The sequence below is a fragment of the Notamacropus eugenii genome, chromosome 4, assembly GCF_028372415.1.
Source record: "Notamacropus eugenii isolate mMacEug1 chromosome 4, mMacEug1.pri_v2, whole genome shotgun sequence".
Lineage (NCBI taxonomy): Eukaryota > Metazoa > Chordata > Mammalia > Diprotodontia > Macropodidae > Notamacropus > Notamacropus eugenii.
The window spans coordinates 201,225,205-201,247,800 of record NC_092875.1 but is presented as its reverse complement, the minus strand read 5'-3'; the positions used below and the strand labels follow the sequence as shown (position 1 = coordinate 201,247,800).

General features: G+C 33.6%; 1 protein-coding gene across 2 annotated transcripts in view; it reads left to right on the top strand.

Annotated features, from left to right (window-relative positions):
• CTDP1 (CTD phosphatase subunit 1) overlaps window positions 1-22,596 on the top strand; it is a 154,420-nt gene that overhangs the window by 52,508 nt on the left and 79,316 nt on the right. For both annotated transcript variants that reach the window (XM_072604043.1, XM_072604042.1), the window contains exons 9-10: window positions 9-150; window positions 2,068-2,298. In XM_072604043.1, the coding sequence (XP_072460144.1) occupies window positions 9-150; window positions 2,068-2,298 (373 nt within the window). The remainder of the gene's footprint in view (window positions 1-8; window positions 151-2,067; window positions 2,299-22,596) is intronic.

The window sequence follows — 22,596 nt, the reverse complement described above, 5'->3', positions numbered from 1 at the left end:
AACACTAGGCACAGAGAAAGTAAGACGAGCTCAAGAGTGTAAACATCTCCATGTTGTAAACCCTGATTGGTTGTGGAGCTGCTTGGAAAGGTGGGACAAAGTAGAGGAACAACTCTTCCCTTTAAAGGAGGATTACATCAAAACGCAAAGGTAAAAATGCTTAACTTTTCCAGTTTTCCTCTTGAATCATTTCATATGTAGGTAAAAAAAAACAAGTCTAGACTAGATGATTTAGGTCTCTTCCATCTCTGAAATCCTATGGCTTGTTCATTGTTCTTTAAAGACAGTGTGGTATGTTAAAAGAATCTCAGGACATCGCCTTGACTCTCCTCTTGCTTCCACAACTGATTTATTAGTACTTATTTAGCCAGAAGATTGAATCTAGGGACACATTAGTTTTTCAAATTTAGAACAAAATTTTAGGTTCTTTCCTTTGAATGAACAAAGATTGGAAGCTTCAGAGGTGGTGATGGGAATAACCTATTAATTAGTGGATTTTACATCTTAACATTTAGTAATTTAGCATTACCTAACCCTACTTTTTTCAGTTTAAATCCTTTGTTCCTTCATCATGTCACCCCATTGCAGTCTGAGCTTTGTTTCCTCTTAATATAAGTAATCAATCTAGAGATAATTTCATTTTTGCAAATCTGTTCTTTCCTGTTTTCAGAATGTACTTTGATTTTTTTCATTACTTCAACATTCTAATTTTATTTGGTCAAAGCCAAGTATATTTGTTTCACCTGACATTTTGCATTATCCCCATCATTGTTCTTTTCTGTTAAAGTGGTTAATCAGGATTAATTACTCAGAGAGAGCAGCATCACATAGTAAATGAAGAGCTAATCTCTGAGTTAAGGAGATCTGGTTCAAGTTTTACCTCTGGTGTACACTGGCTGTGTATCCTGTTCATATCGCTTGACACCTCAGTGTCCCAGATAACTGTTTAAACTAAATTGCCCATGGTTAATAAGAAAATATGTTTTGCATGATTTCACATGTACAGTGGGTTGAGGAAGAGGTGGGAGGAGGGAACAGAAAATTTAAAAACAAATGTGAAAAAGATCCAGTTAAATCACATAGCAGTTGATCTTCATTGGCAGAGGGGATCTTGTTATAATAATGAGATCACAGGTTTGTACCACCACCCCCCTCCCCAAATCTAGTTACCAGTATTAGTATGTCTTATGTCTGAGCTAAAAGATGAATTTTTATTTATATATTACCTGGTATAAAAATAATAGAGGGAATTGAGGCCTCTAGAATCTAGATAATTTCCCTCTTTTAGCTTAGAAACTAGATCATAGCATCTTATTTAGAATGAAATCTATTGATACTATAATGTAAAAACTACAGTATAGTTTTTTATTTGTGAATAAAGTTTAGATATTATTTTTTACCTTACATATCCTTAGCAGTTGTTCATAACAGTATTATAAATTCTTTTGAAAGTGTAGTTGGGAGCATCTATTAAATGTTAAAAAGTGTCTGTCAAAACAACAAAATTAATTTTTTTTTTTTTTATCAAGAGTCCATCATCAGTATATTGTAGAGAAATGAAAAGCACCATGTTTTGTTTAGCCCTGCTATGCTTGGAAGACTGTTGAAAAATTTTCTAACCAGAAGGCTGAATGTCATAGGTAGATAAACAGAAGCAATTTATTACAGGAAATCTGTGGGATATGTACCCTATAATGGTTCCCAATACTTTCTGGCACCCAAATTCTTAATGGGGGCAGTATAACATATCTGTTCCTAGTAATAATGGTCACTGGTGTATAACTGTTTTTCATACCATGGCAATTATTTGCTTATATTTTTGAAGATTTCATGAACCCCAAGTCTTTGTAAAACTTTATAGTATCCTCAGAACACAATTGAATGTGCCTAACCTGAACATTTTGCTAATAATCAATTAATTATTGGTGCCTACAACGTTTTTTTTCCCGGAATTGACATCAAGAGCCTGTTTTGTTTTTTAGTAAAAAATGGTGATTCTTGTTTTTCATTGAATACTAATATTAAAAATGTCTTTTAATTTAAAACTGTTCAATCTTTATCCAACAGGGAAAATAGTCCAGCAACATTTCCTGATATACAGAGTGCTTTTCCAACAGCCTTGTTCCATCCAACACCTATCCATCCAAAGTGTCAGCCTGGTCCAGAAGTTCGAATTTATGATTCTAACACTGGGAAGCTAATCAGAAAAGGGACTCAGAATTCTGGACAGTCTCTATATATCCAGTCACCAGCTTCTCCTGTCACGTTACCAGTCCATGGAGAACATTCTTCTTTCAGGTACATTACTTGGTTCTGAATGTATCAGGTTGTCAAAAATAATTTTTCAAAATCAAATATTTTCCTAAGGTTAAATCAGTTTGTTATCAAAAACGATTATATTTAAAGAATTCTGAAGCATATTTGCATATGAAGTTAAGGAATTTGCTACTTTTCCTTTGCTGACCAGAGAATTTGGATTGGACTGTCTGACTTCAAACTTAAATAATTGAGGGCTAAACTATAATCCAGTAATCCATTAATAAAGTGCACCAGTTTATTTACCATTAGTATTCAAGCACTGAAGAACCACTACCTCTTGATCACAGAATCATAACAATAAAAAACTCTAATTCAGACTCAAAAATCCCTTTTGAAACATGATTCAAACAATATTTGTATGTACATAGTCACAGAGCACACTCGTTGGATAGCAATTCTACACAGTGTAAACGGTACAGTTAAGAACAGTAAAGCCGAATAGTTATGTCATACCTGATATCTTCTTGACATCAAAAAAAGAAAAAAATCCTTTCTTTGATCTTTGCATGGAGGGTGTCAAGCCAGGATAGTAACCCACCCCCAACACATGGTCATAGAGCTTATCCAAAGTAATATTATCCCAAATAATCTTACTCTCCATAAACAATCAAAGATGGGTTAGACATTAGATAGCTTAGATGAAAACTAGACACCTTATAAATTGCTCTCATTGTTTCCAGCAAGGCGTAACAGAATGTTAATGTATGATTGCAAAGATTTAGGGGAAACTAAGTGAAACATTAACTCTAGGCTCCTGTCATATAGAAGAGAGATTAGTCTTGTTACCCTTGACCTGGAAGACAACTGAGAGCAGTGGGTAGAAGTTGCAGACAGATTTGTACTTGATATGGTGAAAACTTTCTGGCAATTGAGAACTTTCCAAAAAATTGAATTGGCTGCTTCAAGAATTAGAGTTCTCTTCACTGGAGATCTTCAGGAGTCAACTGGGTAATAACATGGGGGATGTGGTAAATGGAATTCTGTTCCAGGAATGGTTAGACTGGAAAAGCTCAAAGGTACCTTCCAACACTGGGAATCTGTGATTCTCCACTAACTTTTTTCCTTTATGTCAGGAAAGATGATTTGACCAGTATTTGAGATGAGGCATTGAGGCAATGTGTGCTTCTTGGGGTGACTTTGATCCTGCTTCATTCTATATATATATATATACATGTATATATATATATGATGGGAGCTGGAGAGAAGTTAACATTACTAGTTCCCCCTGCTCAACATCTTCTGCCCTTTAATTTGAGTCCCCATAAACTGAAAGGGAACATAGTACCCTTCACACATGAATGCTTTGTTGCCATCCCCATGAAAGCTTCCTAGCCCTAACCACTGCCATTTCTGTGAAGGTGACACAAAGCACCAAAAATTGCGTACTCTTTCTCCGCCAAGTGCTTGATTACTGTCTTGTATTAATGAGCTGTACAGGCTCTATCTCCAAATGTTCTAAAGGGGCACGATAGTGATGCCATCAGAAGAACAGCAGTTGGATCAGAAGAAAGCCCTGGTCACCAAATGGAAAAGGCAATAACTGCTGAAAGGAAATGTTTACTAAGCCAACTAAGCCTTTCTCTAAAGGCACTTCTTTGTAGCACTACTGAGCAGAAATTATATAATTAGGAACCTGATAACCTGCGTTACTTCCAAACCCGATCAGTGTCTAAATAGAACTTACAGGCCAGTTTATGTAGTGCCTTGCTTTAAACATATGAGATGTTCATGTTCTTCTGACTTCAATGAGCATTGGAAGTTTTTTTGCTTTATAAAAGTTGATTTAGATTTGACTTTTCTTTCTCACCAGTAATTTAATACTTACCGACCTTTTACATAATTAGACTTTACTCCCTGTTATTTTTCTGATTTCATTGGTGTTGTGTTGATTTTTTTTCCCCTTTTTCCTTTTCTTTTCTTCCTCAGCCCAAACTCCTTTTAAACATTCTCTTCAAACTGGCTAGTTATTTACCCCTTTCTTCATGTTATAGGACTCTTTGTTTCTACATCCCTTCTTGCCTTCATTTTAAAAATACATTTGTTATTTTGTCTCTTTTCTCTTACCTGCTCCCTTTTCTTTATAAGTTGTGGAAATAGCACCCTCTTAATCCAAATGATTTTGTTTAGTTCTCTTTTTATCTTTGTAGTTTCTTTTCTGAATCACTGCTGTAACAGAATGAGACTGATGCCTGCTATTCTATGTAAGTGATAAGGTTATAAGGAATTTTGAAATCGTCAACACAGCAGCTTTCAGCAAGAACAGCTGAAAAGAAAAGATTTTTTAGGCACTTTTCAGATTTTTGAAGGATAGAAATTATATTAATAGATTTTTCTTGTGGTGGGGGTAGCTACGTTTGCCTCACTATATTATACCAATCTTTTTTTTTAACTTGAGAATTTCATGAATTCTTATAAATTGAACTGGATCCAGAGATAATTGAGTGGTTGTTCATTTTAAAATATAGCCATTATTTGAATAGGATTAATGCATTGCTGAATTTTACTAAAGTCATTGTAGTAAGATGCAATCTTTTATTTCCCTTGTTCTTTTATTGTACAGACCAATTAACATTAAAATATTGTGATTATTTTTTAATCAGGTTATTTCCTGTCTGTAATCCTTTTATTTTCCCATTTTATCCTTGAGAAATATGCAAATTATATGGTATGCATTTAATTAACAAAAGTATTCTTTAGGAAATAAAATTGCTTTAGTATTGGCAATAGGGGCAAAAAACCCACAAGAAATATTAATATGTACACTGAAGGAATTTTTTTTTATCTCACGTGTTTTTTCATGTGTACTCTTAATACTATTGACTGATATGATGTATTTTTTTCCTCCTATTTTCTCACTCTGTTAGGTGAAACATTTTGTGTGATAGTAGAAATAATATTTGGTGGGGAATGGGAGATATGTTATTCTATGTTTGTAATTCTTACTTACCGTGTGAGTAATAAAAAAGACTAGTTAATTAAACTGATTAATTAAAAGTTCATTGTATAGGAGAGATACCATGTATTATAAAAATATTTTTTGCTTTGTTTCAGGATTGCTAGAAATTCAGAGTGATTTAAAAGAAAACCTGAACATTGATAGTAGATACTGAAATCTTGTTTAAATTTTCTATTTTGAACATTTAAGAATTTCATTATATTAAGCACCTTGATTTTATCTAGTCTTATTGTTTACCTTTGAAATCTTAATGCCTGTGGCTTTTTTGTTCCTGCAATGAGAGTTCTGACACTAGTAGAAAAGGACATTATACTTGTACCGGGTGCCATTCATGTTTTATTTTTATTGTGTAAAGTTTCAATAATTGCCTGCCCAAATTAGTGACTTTTTCACCTGTGTCATCAGTTTCAAACTCTTGAGGAAAAAAGGTAGCCAGGGATGAACATGTGATCAGCTGTCATTAAAGTCATTGAGTGCCAAATAAGGAGCTTAGATTGCAACAGGATTAAACAGTGAATTGAAACTTACAAGACTAAATTTAGTGAAGATAAGTAGAAATTGTATATTATAGACTTAGAACTAGAAGATGGTACCTCAGGGACCATGTAGTCGAGCCATTTCATTTTATAGATGAGGAAGTTGAGGCCCAGGGAGGTGAGATGAAGGACTGAAGGTCACTCAAGTAGCAAAAGAGAAAACTAGAATTCCAAATCAGATCTTTTGACTCACTGTTGTTGTGCACATAAATTCCATTTTTCATTTACAGGATAGGGTGATGCTATAGATAGCAAGTGGTTTGTATAAAACAGGCATAAACTCCTATGATGGACTTCCAGCTCAGTGGGTCAACAGTGTGTCTTTGCAGCTCAGAAGCTAACATAATCATAAACTTCATTCAGCACAGGAGTTATAGTGTCCAAAATGAGTAAAGTGAGCATTCTGTTATCCTTTTGACCTGGTTAGGCTATATCTGGACAATTATGTTCTGTTATCTTTAATAATTACTTAATAAACTATTAAAATTTACTTTCAGGTCTGAATTCTCTCCCTTCCACTTTGCTCTTTCTCACTCATTGAGAAATCAAGAAAAACAAAACCCATTACGATTACATATAGTCAAGCCAGAAAATTCCCCATGTAAGCCATCCTCCTCCTTCCCTTACCGCCAAAAAAAAGTGTGCTTCTGGACTCTGAATTCATCACTTCTCTATCTAGAGCTGGATAGCATGTTTCATCATAAGGATGGATTGATTATACTGGTGAATTATACTCTGGAATTATAACTGGTCATTGTATTGATCAGAGTTCATAAATCATTCAGTTATTTGTCTTAACAATATTGTCATTGTGTAAATTGTTATGCTAGTTCTACCCACCACTTTGAATCACCTCATATGAGTGTCCCTAGATTTCTTTGAGTCAATCCCTTTCTTATTTCTAAGAGCAGAACAATATTCCAGGACATTAATATATCATGACTCATTTAGCCATTCCTACATCGATGGGCACTCCCTTAGTTTCCCATTCTTTGTTACCATAAAAAGAGCTCCTATAAATATTTTTGAGCATATGCTATCTTTTCCCCTTTCTTTGATCTCTTTTGAGACAGAGAACAGTTTAATGGGTTTTGGGGCATAGTGCCAAATTGCTATCTAGAATGGTTGGACCAGTTCATAGCTTCACCAGCAATACATTAATGTACCAGTTTTTCTGCATCCCTTCCAGCATTTGTTATTTTACTTTTTTGTCACCTTGGCCAATCTGATGGATATGAGGTGATACTTCAGAGTTGTTTTTCTCTAATTTTCAAATTACTCTAATTTGTATTTCTCCAGTTCTTAGTGATTTAGAGCATTTTTTCATATGCCTATTACTAGCTGAATTTCTTCCTCTAAAAACTGCCAATCCATATCCTTTGACCACTTATCAATTGGGGAATGGCTGTTATTCTTACAAATTTGACTATACATACATATACACACATACACATGTCTTAGAAATGAGACCTTTATTAGAGATATTTGCTGCAAATATTTTACACCAATTTTCTACTTTTAACTTGAGTTGTATTGGTTTTGTATGTGCAAAAACCTCTAAATTTTATGTAATTAAAAGTGTCCATTTTATTTCCTATGAACCTATCCCTATTTTTTTTTAAGTATGAATCTTCCCTTTTCCCTAGATATTCAGGTAATTTCTTCTATGCTCCTCTAATTTGTTTAATATGTCACCCTTTGTGTCTAAATCACATACCCATTTAGAATTTGTCTTGGTATGTGGAATGAAATATTGATCTTATACCTAGAAAAAACTGCTTTCCATTTTTCCTTTTGGTTCTTGTCAGATAATGAGTTCTTGCCCCGGTAGCTGTGATCTTTGGGTTTATCAGAAAGTAGGACACTATTATGTTCTTCTACTTTTGTGTGTTATGTACGTGAAATGTTCCCATAAATTAGCCTTAAATTAAAAATTATTTTAATAATTATGGCTTTGTTAGATAGTTTTAGATCTAGTATTCACAGGCTCCCTTCCTTCCACCTTCTCCCCCCTTTTTAAATTATTTACATTGATATTCTTGTCCTTTTTTGTTCATCAGGATGAATTTTTGTTGTTAGTATTTTTCTTCTTTTTAAATTTATTCATTTTTAGTTTTCAACCTTCATTTCCACAAGATTTTGAGTTCCAAATTTTCTCCCCATGTCTCCCCTCCCCCACTCCAAGACACCATGCATTCTGATTATCCCTTCCCCCAATCTACCCTCTCTTGTATCACACCTCTCCCTTTCCTTATCCCCATCTCTTCTATTTCCTTGTAGGGCAAGATAGAGTTCTATACCCCATTAAAGATAGATTTCTATACCCCATTACCTGTATTTCTTATTTCCCAGTTGCATGTGAAAACAATTTTTAACATTCATTTTTTAAAACTTTGAGTTCTAACTTCTCTCCCTTCTTCCCTCCCCACCCATCCCCACTGAGAAGGCAAGCAATTCAATATAGGTTATACATGTGTAGTTATGCAAAAGACTTCCATAAAAGTCATGTTGTGAAAGACTATATTTCTCTCCATCCTATCCTGCCCCCCATTTATTCTGTTCTCTCTTTTGACCTTATCCTTCCACAAAAGTGTTTACTTCTAATTATCCCCTCTTCCCCTTTGCCCTCCCTTCAACCCCCCTCACCCCATTTCTCCCCTTCTCCCCTACTTTCCTGTAGTGTAAGATAGATTTTCATACCAAATTGAGTGTGTATATTATTCCCTCCTTAAGCCAAATCTGATGAGAGTAAACTTAGCTTTTTCCCTCTCATCTCCCTCCTTTCCCCTTCCATTGAAAAAAGCATTTTCTTACCTCTTTTATGGGAGATAATTTGCCCCATTCTATTTCTCCCTTACTGCTCCCAATATATTCCTCTCTTACTCCTTGATTTTATTTTTTTAGATATCATCCCTTCTGATTCAGCTCACCCTGAGCCCTCTGTCTGTCTGTCTGTATATAATCCTTTCAACTACCCAAATACTGAGAAAAGTCTCAAGAGTTACAAATATTATCTTTCCATGTAGGAATGTAAACAGTTCAACTTTAGTAAGTCCCTTATGATTTCTCTTTCGTGTTTACCTTTTCATGCCTCTTTTGATTCTTGTGTTTGAAAGTCAGATTTTCTTCTCAGCTCTGGTCTTTTCATCCAGAATGCTCTATTTCATTGAATGACCATTTTTCCCCCCTAAAGTATTATACTTAGTTTTGCTGGGTAGGTGATGACTTCTGGAATATCATATTCCATGCCCTTCGATCCCTTAATATTGAAGCTGATAGATCTTGTGTTATCCTGATTGTATTTCCACAATACTTCTTTCTGGCTACTTGAAATATTTTGTTCTTGACCTGGGGACTCTATAATTTGCTACAGTATTCCTAGGAGTTTCTCATTTTGGATCTCTTTCCGGCCGTAATTGGTGGATTCTTTCAATACTTATTTTGCCCCCTGGTTCTAGAATATCAGGGCAGTTTTCCTTGAGAATTTCAGGAAAGATGAGGTCTAGGCTCTTTTTTGATCATGGCTTTCAGGTAGTCTACTTGTGTATTCCACTTATGAGTTAATTTTCCACTTCTTCCTCTGACCTCCGCTCTCTCCCTTATTCTCTACCATTTTCATTCTTTCTTTAAAATCATTGGAATATAACAGAATCACATGTAGACTTTCTGTCTAATTCAGTTCTCTCTGTAATATCTGATGATTGTCTTTGAGGGGCTACATGTGTCACGTCCTCTCTAAAAATTAACTGTTTAGTCCTTTAAGGTTGCTTGTTTACATTTACCTTTTAATCTATCTCTTGACTCCTGTGTTTGTGTATGTCAGATTTTCTACTCAGTTCTGACCTTTTCATCAGGAATACTTGCAAGTCCCTTATTTCATTAAAGGTCTATTTTTATTCCTGCAGGCTTATACTCATTTTGGTGGGTAAGTTACTTTTGATTTTAAAAGCCTAGATCTTTTGCCTTCTGGAATGTTATATTCCAAACTCTCTGCTTCTTTATTTTGGTGGCTGGTAAGTCTTGTGTTATTCTAACTGTGGCTCTTTGGTAGCTGAATTCTTTCTTCTGAATTGCTTGCAGTATTTTTTCCTTTACCTGAGAATTCTGAATTTTGACTATAATAATCCTGGGAAGTTCATTTTGAAGTTTCTGGAGGTGGAAGGTAGATTCTTTTAATTTCTGCTTTGCTCTTTGATTTTAAGAGATCTGTGCAGTTTTATAATTTTTTGTAATATGTTGTCTAAGGCTCTTTAATCTTTTTCCTTTTAATATTTCTTAATGCCTCTTGGAATCATTAGATTTTGTCATTTCTAATTCTTAAGGTATTATTTTCTTGGGCAGGGTTTTGTATCTTTTGTTTCAAGCTGTACCTTTTCCTTGTCTTTCTTCTATAGCTTTTGTTTCTTATCTCTTTTTTTCTTGGCACTGTTATTTATTTTCATTTAGTAAAGTAAATTTCATTTACTAAAGTAAATTTACTTTATTTTCAAGTGTGACAATAAAGTTCCAGGCCTGGAAGTATGGTGGTACTTTCAGTAATATTATGTAAACTTAGAAGATGAGAAGACTTGGAGATAAAGATGTATATATTTATTTATTAAATATATATATTTATATAATAAAAGCATGACCTCTTGGATAGAATGCTAGACTTTGACACCACATCCCTGTGGTGATGAGGAAGAGGTTTTTTCCATTATTATTATTGTTATTATTAAGCCCTAGGCTCTTTTGAGCTTCAGTTATTACTTACCAACTGCTTTTTGGACATCTCAAACATGATGTCCTATAGGTACTTTAAACGCAACGTATCCAAAACAAAATATCATCTTTATCTCCAAGTCTTCTCATCTTCTGAGCTTACATAATATTATTGAAAGTACCACCATACTTCCAGGCCTTAAACTTTGTCACACTTGATCCTTTGCTGTCACTCTCTTTTCATGATCAGTACATTTCCAAATCTACCTTTATTACATCTTTCAGATACATTCCCTTCTCTTTACACACAATGACCACCACTCTAGTTCAGACCTTCACTGCTTCTTCCTAGAGTACTGCAGTAACCTTTAATTGTTTCTGTTGCCTCAAGTCTCTTCTCATTCCAATCCCTCATCTACTTTGCTACCAAAATGATTTTCCTAAAGTGAAAGTCTTGCCATGTCATCCTCTGTTCAGTGAGCTCAAGAACCTGTCATTTCCAGAATTACATGCAGAGACCTCTATTTATCTCATTTAAAGCTCTTTATAACCTGATTCTTTCCTATCTTTCTAGTCTTACACTTAATTTCCTTTCACACACAATACAAGTCAGCTACACTTGATTACTTGCTATTTTTTTAGATTAATATTCCATCTCCCATCTGTGTACCTTATCACTGGCTTTCCTCGTGTTTAGAATGTTTTGCTACTGTCACTCTGTCTCATAATTTTCCTGATTTCTTTTCAAGATTGAACTCAAATCCCACTTTCTGCAACAGGACTTATGCCCCGCTGTTAATTTCTTCCCATCATATTGCTTTCCATCTCTTTCTTATATGTCTTCTTGGTGCCTAGTTAGTTACATGTTTTCTCCCTCATTTAGAATATTAGCTGCTTAAGGTCAGAGACCATTTCTACCTTTCTTTGTACGCCCAGCCTTAGCATAGTGCCTGGCACGTTGTAAGCACTTCGTAAATTCTTGTTACAAACATACTGAACTGAATTCAAATCCATCCTCTGTGTAAATAAGTACTTTCAGTAGTCTTTAGGATTTATTTACTAGATCACAGACTGGTTTGTGATTTGTATTGATTGAGAAAGTTTCACACCTAGAGTTCTCTATGTTGAGAAAACCAATTATCTTAATCTGTTGATAAACTGAATTGTACCCCAAGTGGAGGTCTAGAGTGGTGAAGGAGAATTAGAGGTGATTTTTTTTTTCAAATATTTGAGGAGTTCAACTTCTGGATGGCAGGAACTGTTTTTCCTTATGTATCCTAAGAACCTAGGACATGACTTACATATAAGTAGGCATTAAATAAATGTTTATTCAGTTTTATGAGAAGGCTATAGGAATATAATTCTTGCTTCCATAGAAATAATTTCTTAATGATTAAAACTATCCCAAAATGGGGCAGGTAGTACTTTGAGAAGTGGCTGAATGATCATTTTTTTTTTTCCGGCAGTATTGTAAAGGAGGCTTCTGCTTTAATGAGTCAATTGAACTCTCAGTTCTCTAATTCAAAGGTTCTAAATTCTGCTTCTTTTGATGAAAGATTTGTTTTTAGATGAAGTAAGCTTAGGTTTATTAACAGAAAGGTTAATAAATCAGTCTAGAATTAACCAATTTCAAGCAGAGATTGCAGCAATTTTCTAAGAGTGGTTCCATCAATGGTGGGGAAGTTTTGAAGAGTGTAGGATTTGGGGTTCCATTTTTAAAAGATTGTATTGAATTTGAGATGGCTTTGGGACTTCCAGGTGGGAATGTTCAGCTGACAATTAGTAATATTATAGTGTAGTTCATAGGGGTTAGGGTTGAGAATCACCTCTATAAAGATAACGATTGATCTCATTTCTCCACAGGAAATTATTAGATCACTAAGAAAGAGCAGTTACAGAGTAGAGAGGTCCCAGAATGAAATATCAGAGGAGCAGCCAGAGCCAGTGGATGGGAAGATGATCCAGCAAAAGAGAGGTCAGATGTGTAGAAGAATAACCAATGAGCAGTGTCACAAAAATTAATCAAAGAATGTTCAGGAGAAAGGGACTGGCCGGTAGTTTTAAAAGCCACAAAGTGGTCAAGAAGGATAAAGACCAAAAAGGCTCTTGGCAGGCCCAATGTGAAACACCTTTAGGTATCTCAAGTAACTCTTTAAGACTATTAAGTTACAACTAAGTTATCAATCTGCACTGGTGGAAGGAATTTCCGCAAGAGAAGGCTCCTTATTCTGTTGAAATTAAAAATACACCAGAGGCGCATAAGGAATAGGTTTGTTCTTTGTTGGCTAAATTGAAGGAACTAAGGAATTAGTGGAGGAGAAGAAAAAGTATTAAAAATTTTAGCCAGACAGATGAAGTGTTACTGGGAGACTCTGAGTAGAACTTCTGTACTTTTAAAAAAAATAGAATTGGACTATCCCAATAGTTTATATTATGAGGCTGAGTTATAGATGTATTGATCAATCTTCCAAACTAAGACAGGTAGTTTATAATGGGTGATTTACCTCATAAATGGAGTGAGTGTGTGTGTGTGTGTGTGTGTGTGTAAAATAAACAACTGCTTCTTAAACAGTTTTAGAATTAAAAGGAGTTATGCTAGATTCTCTTCTGATAGTGCATGGTAACTGGTAGTCCTGAAAGCATCTTTGGCAAAGATAGTACAATGTAATGAAAAGAGTGGTAGATGATTTGAAAACTTGGGTTTGAGTTCCAGCTGTGTTACTTAGCAGTGTGACCATGACCAAGTCAGTTTAGCCTTTTTAAGTTTTAGTTTCTTCATTTGCAAAATGAGGGTGATAGTGCAGGTATTCTGCTTCAGGGTTGTTGCATGGAAAGGTTTTCGTAAAACTATAAATGAATTACTATTTCATAATAATAACTTAAATTTGATCTCTTGGAAGAAACTTTGACAAAATGTGTCATTGGTTAGGAAAGGATAGAATAGTAAATTCAAAAGAAATAAGTTATTTTAATGTATTGAAAACTACAACAAAAATATGCCTCATATCAAAAAGATTATAAACTACTAGAACAGCTTTGGATAATTGGTAATTTGGGGGAGGAATATAATGTTGCATATGTTATATATGTATATGTAAGTACATGCTGTTGTTTTTGTTGTTGTCCAATCATTTCAGTTGTGTGTAATTGTCATTCCCCTGTTTGGGGTTTTCTTGGCAAAGACACTGAAGTGGTTTGCTTATTTCCTTCTCCAAATCATGTAACAGTTGAAAAACTAAGGACAAAGAGGGTTAAGTGACTTGTGTAGGGTCACACAGCTAGTAAGTGTCTGAGGCTGGATTTGAAATCAGGTGTTCGTGACTCCAGGCCCAGTGCTCTTTATTCATTGTGCCACCCATACACATACACACAAATACATATTTTAGGCAAGTTTATCCATACAAGGAGATTCAGAGGAGGCCACCCCCCCCCCCAAAAAAAGAAGAAAAGACTTGTTCAGTCATTTCCTAATTGATTAACATCACCTCAGTGTCCAATTGTTTCAGAAAAAAGCTGCTATGAGTATCTTTGTACATTGAAGTCTTTTTCTCTTTGACTTCCTTGAGGTACAGTGGCATTGCTGAGTCATAGGGTATGCACGGTTTCATAGCCCTTTGGGCGTAGTTCCAAATTGTTCTCTTGCATTGTTGGATTAGTTCATAGCTTCATCAGCAGTACATTAGTGTAACTTTTAACACATCCCCACATTCTCTCTGACATTTGTCATTTTCCTTCTCTGTCTTGTTAGCCAATCTGACAGGTATGAGATGGTACCTCACAGTTGTTTTAATTTGCATTTCTCTAATTATTAGTGATTTAGAGCATTTTTTTCATGTGATTATTGATAGCTTTGATTTCTTCTTCTGAAAACTGCCCATTCACATACATGTACCATTTGCCAATCAGAATGGCTCTTGTTTTTATATATTTGGCTCAGGTCCTTGTATATTTGAGAAATGAGACCTTTATTAGAGGAATATGCTATAAATTTTTTTTCTCCAGATTCTTTCCTTGTGTGTTATATTTTGTCAAATGTTTTTTTCTGCATCTATTGATATAAACATACAATCTTTTTTGTTATTGATATGGTCAATTATGCTTATAATTTCAAAGATGAATTTCTATGCTCAACTTTGTGTGTATGTATATATGTGTGTGTGTGTATTCATTTTTCCCTCTTTGAATGAGTATTCAAGTGTTGCCCATTCTCCCTCCTTCTAATTTCCTTTTCATTTGAAAAACTCTTCCTTGTGTACTTCTTTTATGTGAGATAAATTTCCCCATTCTCTCTCTTCCCCTTTCTCTCAGTGCCTCCCTCATTCTCACCCTTCCCATTCTTTTTTTGAGGTCATCTCAAAATAAGACTTACAACCATGTTTCTTGTCTGAGTTACATATATCATCTTCCTATATAAGAATTGTAAACTTTTTAACCTTACTTAATAAGTTCCTTTTGATTTTTCATTCATGGTTTCCTTTTTATCCTTCTTGTCAGTTTTATGTTTGAATGTCAGATTTTCGATTCAGTTCTGGTATTTTCATTAAGAATGCTTGAAAGTCTTCTATTTCATTAGATATCCATTTTTTTCCCCTGTAGGATTATATTTAGTTTTTCTGGGTAGGTTCTGCTTGGTTGTAATCCTAGTTTTTTTGCCTTTCAGAATATCATATTCTAAGCCCTCCACTCTTTTATACTGGTAGCTACTAAATCTTGTTTGATCCTGACAATGACTCTATAGTATTTGAATTATTTTTTTTCTGACTGTTTGCTCTACTTTTACTTTGACTTTGGAGCTCTGGGATTTGGATATAAAATGACTACAGTATTCCTGGGAATTTTTGTTTTAGGATTTCTTTCATGTGGTGATTGGTGGATTCTTTCAACTTCTACTTTCTCCTCTAGTTCTATGATATCTGGGGATTTTTTCTTTTTAATTTCTTGATATATTTATGTCTATGCTCTTTTTTACCATGGATTTTTTTCTTAATGATTTAGAAACTATCTCTTCTTGACCTAGTTTTTAGGTTAACTTGTTTTCCTAATATGTTCGCATTTTCTGTGATTTATTTTCATTTTTTTGACTTTGTTTTTCTTTTTTTTTGTTCCCATGGAATTTCTTCTATTTCAGCAATTCTGATTTTTAAAAGTTATTATCTCTGTTGAAGTTTTGTTCTTTTTTAAACCAAGCTGTTAATTCACTTTTCATAATTTTCTTTCATTGCTCTCATTTTTCTTTTTACCAGTTTCTCCTCTACCATTTCTATTTGACTTGTTTTTTCTCTTTTTTAAAAGCTTTTCTTGGAATTTTTTGTTGAGTTTGTGTCCAATCTGCATTTTTCTTTGAGGCTTTACATTTAGATGTTTTTAAGTTATCTTCTTTTAAGTTTGTGTCTTGAGCTTCCCTGTCACCACAGAAATGATAAGAAGATGACCTTAACACTTCCTTGATAATATCATTGTGGTGTTACAGAAAGACGTATAAGGTTTCCCTGTTCTCAGAGATTCTACCATCTATGGGCACATGAAGAAAAAGCAAATAAAGTAAGATAATATGTAAATACATGTCAAATTGAGAAAAGCAAGAAGTGCAAGAGAAGGGGCAAATTATTGAGGATTGAAGTAATTTATTCAAGTTCAATTTCTAGTGGAGCAGAGCCTTGAAGAATAAGACATTACAATGGGTAGTAAGGCAAAAGGAGAGCATTCTAGAGGAAGGAAATAGGATGAGTCTGTTCATAACACAGTGAGATTACATGATTGAATTAGACTGGAGGCTAGCCACATGTTGCATTATAGGAATTAAAATCCATTAGATTGGGGTCATATCATAGAGGATCATGACAGTTAAGGGAAACAAACATATTAAAAATTGATAATAGTCCAGTTTTCTTAGAATAAAATGAAATAGTATATACTATGCTTTACATAGTTTGGAAAGTGAAATAGGTAGTGAAAAAAAAATAATCCTCACTTTAAAGAAGAGAAAATGAAGTCCCTGAGAGATTAAGTGATTTGTCCATTAGTAAATATCTTGAGGTGAAATTTGACAGGATATTTCCCAGTTCTAAGTCTGATGCCATTTACTATGCCATGCCATTTCTAAGATAAGACTGGAAACCTAGGGAAGGCTTAGAATGCCACATTCCAAGTTTATTTAGAATGCAGGAAAAAGCCACTGAAGGATTTTTGAATAAAACAATGGCATCAGAGCTGTGCATTAAGATGACTGAGGCAGCAACATGAAGAGTGGATTGGAGAGGAGATAGAATTATTCATGTCAGAGAATATTAGTATGGACATTGTCACATTATAAACATTACTACTACAAAAGATAACATTCGTAGAGCATTTGGGAAATCCTTCCAGACTCTCACACAACCATACTTATGGTTTGCACTAGTTAGTACAAGTGCTGGAACCACGGTAAATATGACACCATTTCTTAAAAGTAGACTTTGAAAGGGCATATCTCATTTACTTCTTTAAGGACAGAAGAGCACAAAGGGGACTCAGTAAGGAGTATGTATATATCTTCAGAAACAAAAGGTATTATCACTTTACATTGCAAAGATATAGTGCTTTTTATTTAGATAAAATTCTGAGCATATGTAATTTGTATATGTAGTAAGTTGTTTCTAAGAAGAAATGAAAATTTATCTTGTTGACTACTCTTATTTTTTATGTACTATTTTTATATAGTTATGTATAATTTATATATACTATATATATTTATACACTGTGTATAGCATAGATAATTACAGAAATGAAAAGAAAAAAGTAGCATCAGCGAAACATTTAAATATACACAGAAGAAAATAATTCAAAAAGGAACACAAAGCAATTTTATTGGCACTTGTTTAAATTTAGTACATACTTCATATGTCATATGTCTATATACATAATCATAAATTTCCATTATATTTTTAAAGATTACATGATATTTAAAATTTCTGTTGCATTTTAATCTTTTTTCTTCTTTATGCATTGAAATATTTTTGTTTGATTAAGTTCATGATAAATAACATTTAAAAAAATGTTAAAGTATAAGGGTTAGGTTGTAAATTACATCGGTAGAGGGAGGGAATGTCGAGATGTGGATCTTTGAGCATTTTCCCCTATAATGATTTTTTTAAAAATATGGACCCTGACCTTTAATTCGGTATCTCATACTTTGAATAATAGAAGTATAGTGGCAACTTAAGAGCATTACGTTTTTATAAAATGTAATACTTTTGAAATTTAGTTTCTTATTTGTAATTCTTATAGTACTATATATTGTCATGTTAAAACATTTGTGAAATCTGAATTATGTATAGTTTAGATGATTTAAAAAAATAATCCATTATACTATTTCTAGCATAAAAGCATAAGGTTTTAACTCTGTTTTTCTTTGGTCAATATCTAGAGCAAAACCCAGGCATATTGTCATAAAAGTTATGGAAAACGTACAGCTTAATGAAAAAAAGCATCTGAGTCACTCAGCAGTACTTGGAAATAAATGGCAATGAACTATAGAATTACAAAGATACACGAGAGAAAATAATTAAGTGTTGTCTGAAAACAGACTTGCAGATGGTGTGCTGAACTTGAATAAAGTAAAAAATAAGACAGTGTGTTCATAGCACTAATAATACAGCAGCAGATAACAGCAGATTTGTTCCAAAATGTGTATAATTTACATGTGAAAAGCAGTAGTTCACTTTCAAGTAACATGTTATAAAGAGGCAAATGTTTCAGTTATTGGAAGTTTTTTATGAGAAAAATTTGTACAATTATGGCTGAAATTTGTACAAGGAGTTTGACATATTGTATAAGTTTCATCTTTTTAATTTGGGTTTGATTTACAAGTTTGCAAGTTTGATTTACAGCAAGCTGCATCATTTTCTGGTTTTTAAGATTACTACTGTCTTTAGTGAGATGTTAATTTGAATTATTACTCCAGTGTGGTAGAGAGTAGTCAAACAATAAACATTCGTTAAGGGTTTCCTGCAGGTCAGGCTTTGTGCTGTTTTCACATTTAGTGTTGTCCAGCATGATAGAGTAGAAAGAATACTGGATTTGGGGTTGAATATCTGACTCTAAGCCCCTATGCTCTCTACCTGTCTCATGGAACTAATTCTGTTTTCAGTCTGTAGGGCTAAAGGAAGAGAGATGGTGATTTATCCTATGTGTTTTAATTCCTACCACTTAGTATCACATGTGTTTCTAAATTGAAAGAACTCATGCACAAAACTTCCATGTAAAAATTTGACAGAACTGAAGCATATTTTGTATAAGTGAGGCCTCAAGCAGTCTGGTAAATCAGAAAGCTACATGTAACGATATCTAAAACTCAAACAGTGCTCTACTAATTGTTTGGATGATTGGTTACTTATAGTGTTGATTAAGTTTTTGATATGCGACAGCAAAAAAGTGGCTTCTCACCTTTCAATTTTTAATATTGGAAAGATCCCAACTCTGATATTGTACCACTTTTCTTGCTTCCTAGTGGGTCTCAGGTAGTATGTTATCTCTGCTCCCACACATAAGATTTAGAATCCTGGAGCATTTTAACTGATTGGGTAGGGGGCGGGGGCAAAGAGGGAAGAGCCTGACTTTGCTAATGGGTGACATAGCAAATTTATTGGATTTGTACTCATAGAGATACTGTGAGCCTGCTCTTATGGCCCAGGTTGTACGATGAAAAACATTTTTCTGTAAATTTCTCAGAGTCTGGCATCTCACAACAGTGCTTAGAACATAGTAGGCACTTTTAATTTGAAAATTCGTAATGAGTGATTGATCCCTCTGCACAGCTTCTCATAAGGGCCTCCTGGCAAAACAAAGTAAAGAGATAACATGGTCTAAATTTCCAGTTAATTGACAGTTCACTTCTTCATCATTTTTTTTTAAAAAAAAACATCTCAGACTACAGACTTTTATGATATAATAGTGGTAGTAGTGCTTTTGTGGAAGGTTTGAATCAGCCTAATTTCACTCTCAGTGTATGAAACAAAATATATTGTATTTGCTCTTTCCTGATGGATGCTTCAGTGAATCATGATCACATCAATGTGAGAATTCTGTCTGTTATATATCACAACTCCATCTGTTCCTCGTTGTCCTTTATTTTTATCTTACATGATATTTATGCACTCAAATTGTAATGATAAGCCTATTTCAATGACTAACACTTCATTTGAACATTAGTACAGTTGGTTCTTGCTTATGATTGTTATGAATGTCTCTCTATGTATACATAGTTTTTCTTTATGATAATCCAAAGACTGTAGGGTTCCTAATTTATCCCATGCCAAACTACAAAAGAATTCTACCTGCTAGAAAATTAAATTGGACAGATAATTTAAATGTAGAGAAGAATTCAGAGCAAGTGCATTTAGAAGTAATTTGAAGAAAAATAATTTTACTTGTAATACCCAGATTACTTGTTCATAATCTCTATTTTTCCTTTAGATAATGGGACTGCTCTGTAATTTATATCACTATAACATTATTACTTTTAGTGAAATACAAAGGATTAAGGCTAATGTAATAAAACTGTGTTGCTTCATCATATTCCATTTTACTCTCAGCTTGTCCAAGGTGGTTTTATATGAATTGATCCAATTGATGATGCTGAATTGCTTTATTTTGTAAATTATGATTTATTTCATTAAATATTTCCCAATTACATGTAAAACATTTTAACAATCATTTTAAATAATTTTGAGTTCCAGATTTTTTCCTACCCTCCTATATCCCCCCTATTCTCATCCCAACCCCCTTAAGACAAATACTTTGTTTTCTGTTATACATGTGTGGTCATAGCAGACCTTTCCATGTCAGCCATGTTGTAAAAATATAAAAACTAATAAAATGAAACAATAAAAATAAAGTAAAAAAAGGTATGCTTCAGTTTGTATTTGGAGTTCATCAGTCCTCTCTCTGGAGGTGAACAGCCTTTTTCATCATGGGTTCTTTAGAGTTATCTTGGATCATTGTCTTGATCATGATGGCTAAGTCTTTCACAGCTGATCATCCTTACAATATTGCTTTTACTGTGTATAATATTCTCCTGGTTCTGCTCACTTCACTTTGCATCAGTTCATGTAAATTTTCCCAGATTTCTCTGAACCATCATGCTTGTCTTTTCTTATAACACAATGATTTTCCATCACTATCATATACACTTTGTTCAGCTGTCTGCCAGTTGATAGACAGCCCTTCAATTTCCAATTCTTTGTCACCACAAAAACAGCTGCTGTCAGTATTTTTTGTACAAATAAGTCCTTTTCCCTTTTTCTTTCTTGATCTCTTTGAGATGCAAACCTGATAGTGATATTGCTAGGTCAAAAGGTGTGTATAGTTTTATAACCCTTTGGGTGTAGTTCCATATTGTCTTCCAGAATAGTTGGACTAGTACACAACTCCACCAACAGTGCATTAGTGTCTCAGTTTTTCCACATCTCCACCAGCATTTGTCATTTTCTTTTTCTTTCATAATAGCCAATGTAGTAAATGTGAGGTGGTACCTCAAAGTTGTTTTAATTTACATCTCTCTAGTCAGTAGTTTGAGTGCTTTTTAAAGGAATGAAAGACACTGATTTTTCTTTTCCATCAGTTCAGTGTTCTGTGAGTTAGGTATTAATCTATTAGTTACTCATGACATGTAGCAGTTAAAGTAATTATTTTTACATTATATGTAGACCTTTCTTTCACTAGTAATCATGTCTTCCATTCAGGAAAGGAGGAGACAATTTCTAACAGGTGGGAATTGCAGCTTTTTGCTTTAAAGATTTCAGATCACGTTTAATAAAATATTAAGTGTTCCTTGGATTTCTTGAAGGGTGCTTTTAAATTTATTACTCTTTTGTGGCTGACCACATCTAAATGAACATAAAATGTTATGTTTTTAAGTTTTTGTTAATAATAATAATAATAATAATATGTGTGCTTCATTCTCAGAAAGCAAACAGGAATGTTTTTTAGAAAAATTTCTTTCTAAATTGATAAAGGAGAATGTTATAATTTCTTTTCGAGCAAAGATCCTGACCAAATTCCATGATGTAGCTCCTTTCAAGGTGATATGTTTTCTGTACTTAGTATATTTATATATGTTATTCAGATGGGCTTATAGTCATGTTAAATTATCAAAACATCCGACCCATCCACTACACCTACTAATCCTCTTCTTAGTCATATTCATATTGATTATCATAAACACTGTTGGACAAACCTGATTTGTTATTTAAGGTTGGAGATATAATTAGTTTTATGATCAACTTTAAAAAAAACATTATTTACCAAAATGTCATCTGTTGAAGACTCTAGTTAGAAATATTTATCAGAAGACTACATAGTAGTGATGAATTTAATCAAATGTCAGGAGACTTCATGTTATGTGAAATGTTTCTTCATTCATGGCACAAGTTTGATGATTTGGCATTTGTGATAACTGACTCTAATCTAAAGTTTATTTTTATACTTGTTGGGGAAAAAAAGGTGATTACTAAACACATGCATAAAAAAAACAAAATTTTAAGAAAAATGTTTTCCTTCTCAAGAGTATAAGTTTTATTTTCAAGCAGTCTGTATTTTGATTGCAGTATGAGAACAGACCTGTAATGTTCAGACTAGTACTTTGTATCAGATCGGTGTCATGTATTCATTAAAGTAAAAGTTTTATTTTGTATGCTTAGTCTAGCTATTTGTGTATGGAAAACAATAAAAACTACTACTCTTCAATTCTGTAATTTCAACTTTAATAATATCGTGTATTATATTTCTCCAATTTTGGTTTTTGTATGTGCTTATTATAGTTGTAATCAACAAGTCACTTGTTGATTACAAGTGGAAATGTAGTGAAAAAAATTATTAGTGGGAGGTAGCGTAGGACACTTAAGAGTATCCCAAATAGGCAGCTACTTTCATGACCAAATTCCATGCTGTAGTTTCTTTCAAGGCTAAAAGTTTTCAGGTTTTAATACATTTACATGTAATTTTCTGTATTCTAGGAGCAGTTAACAAGTGGAAACAAACTTCATTTATAGTATAGCAACTACTAGTTAAAAATTCTAAAGTAGAAAAATGTATAGAATATTATTC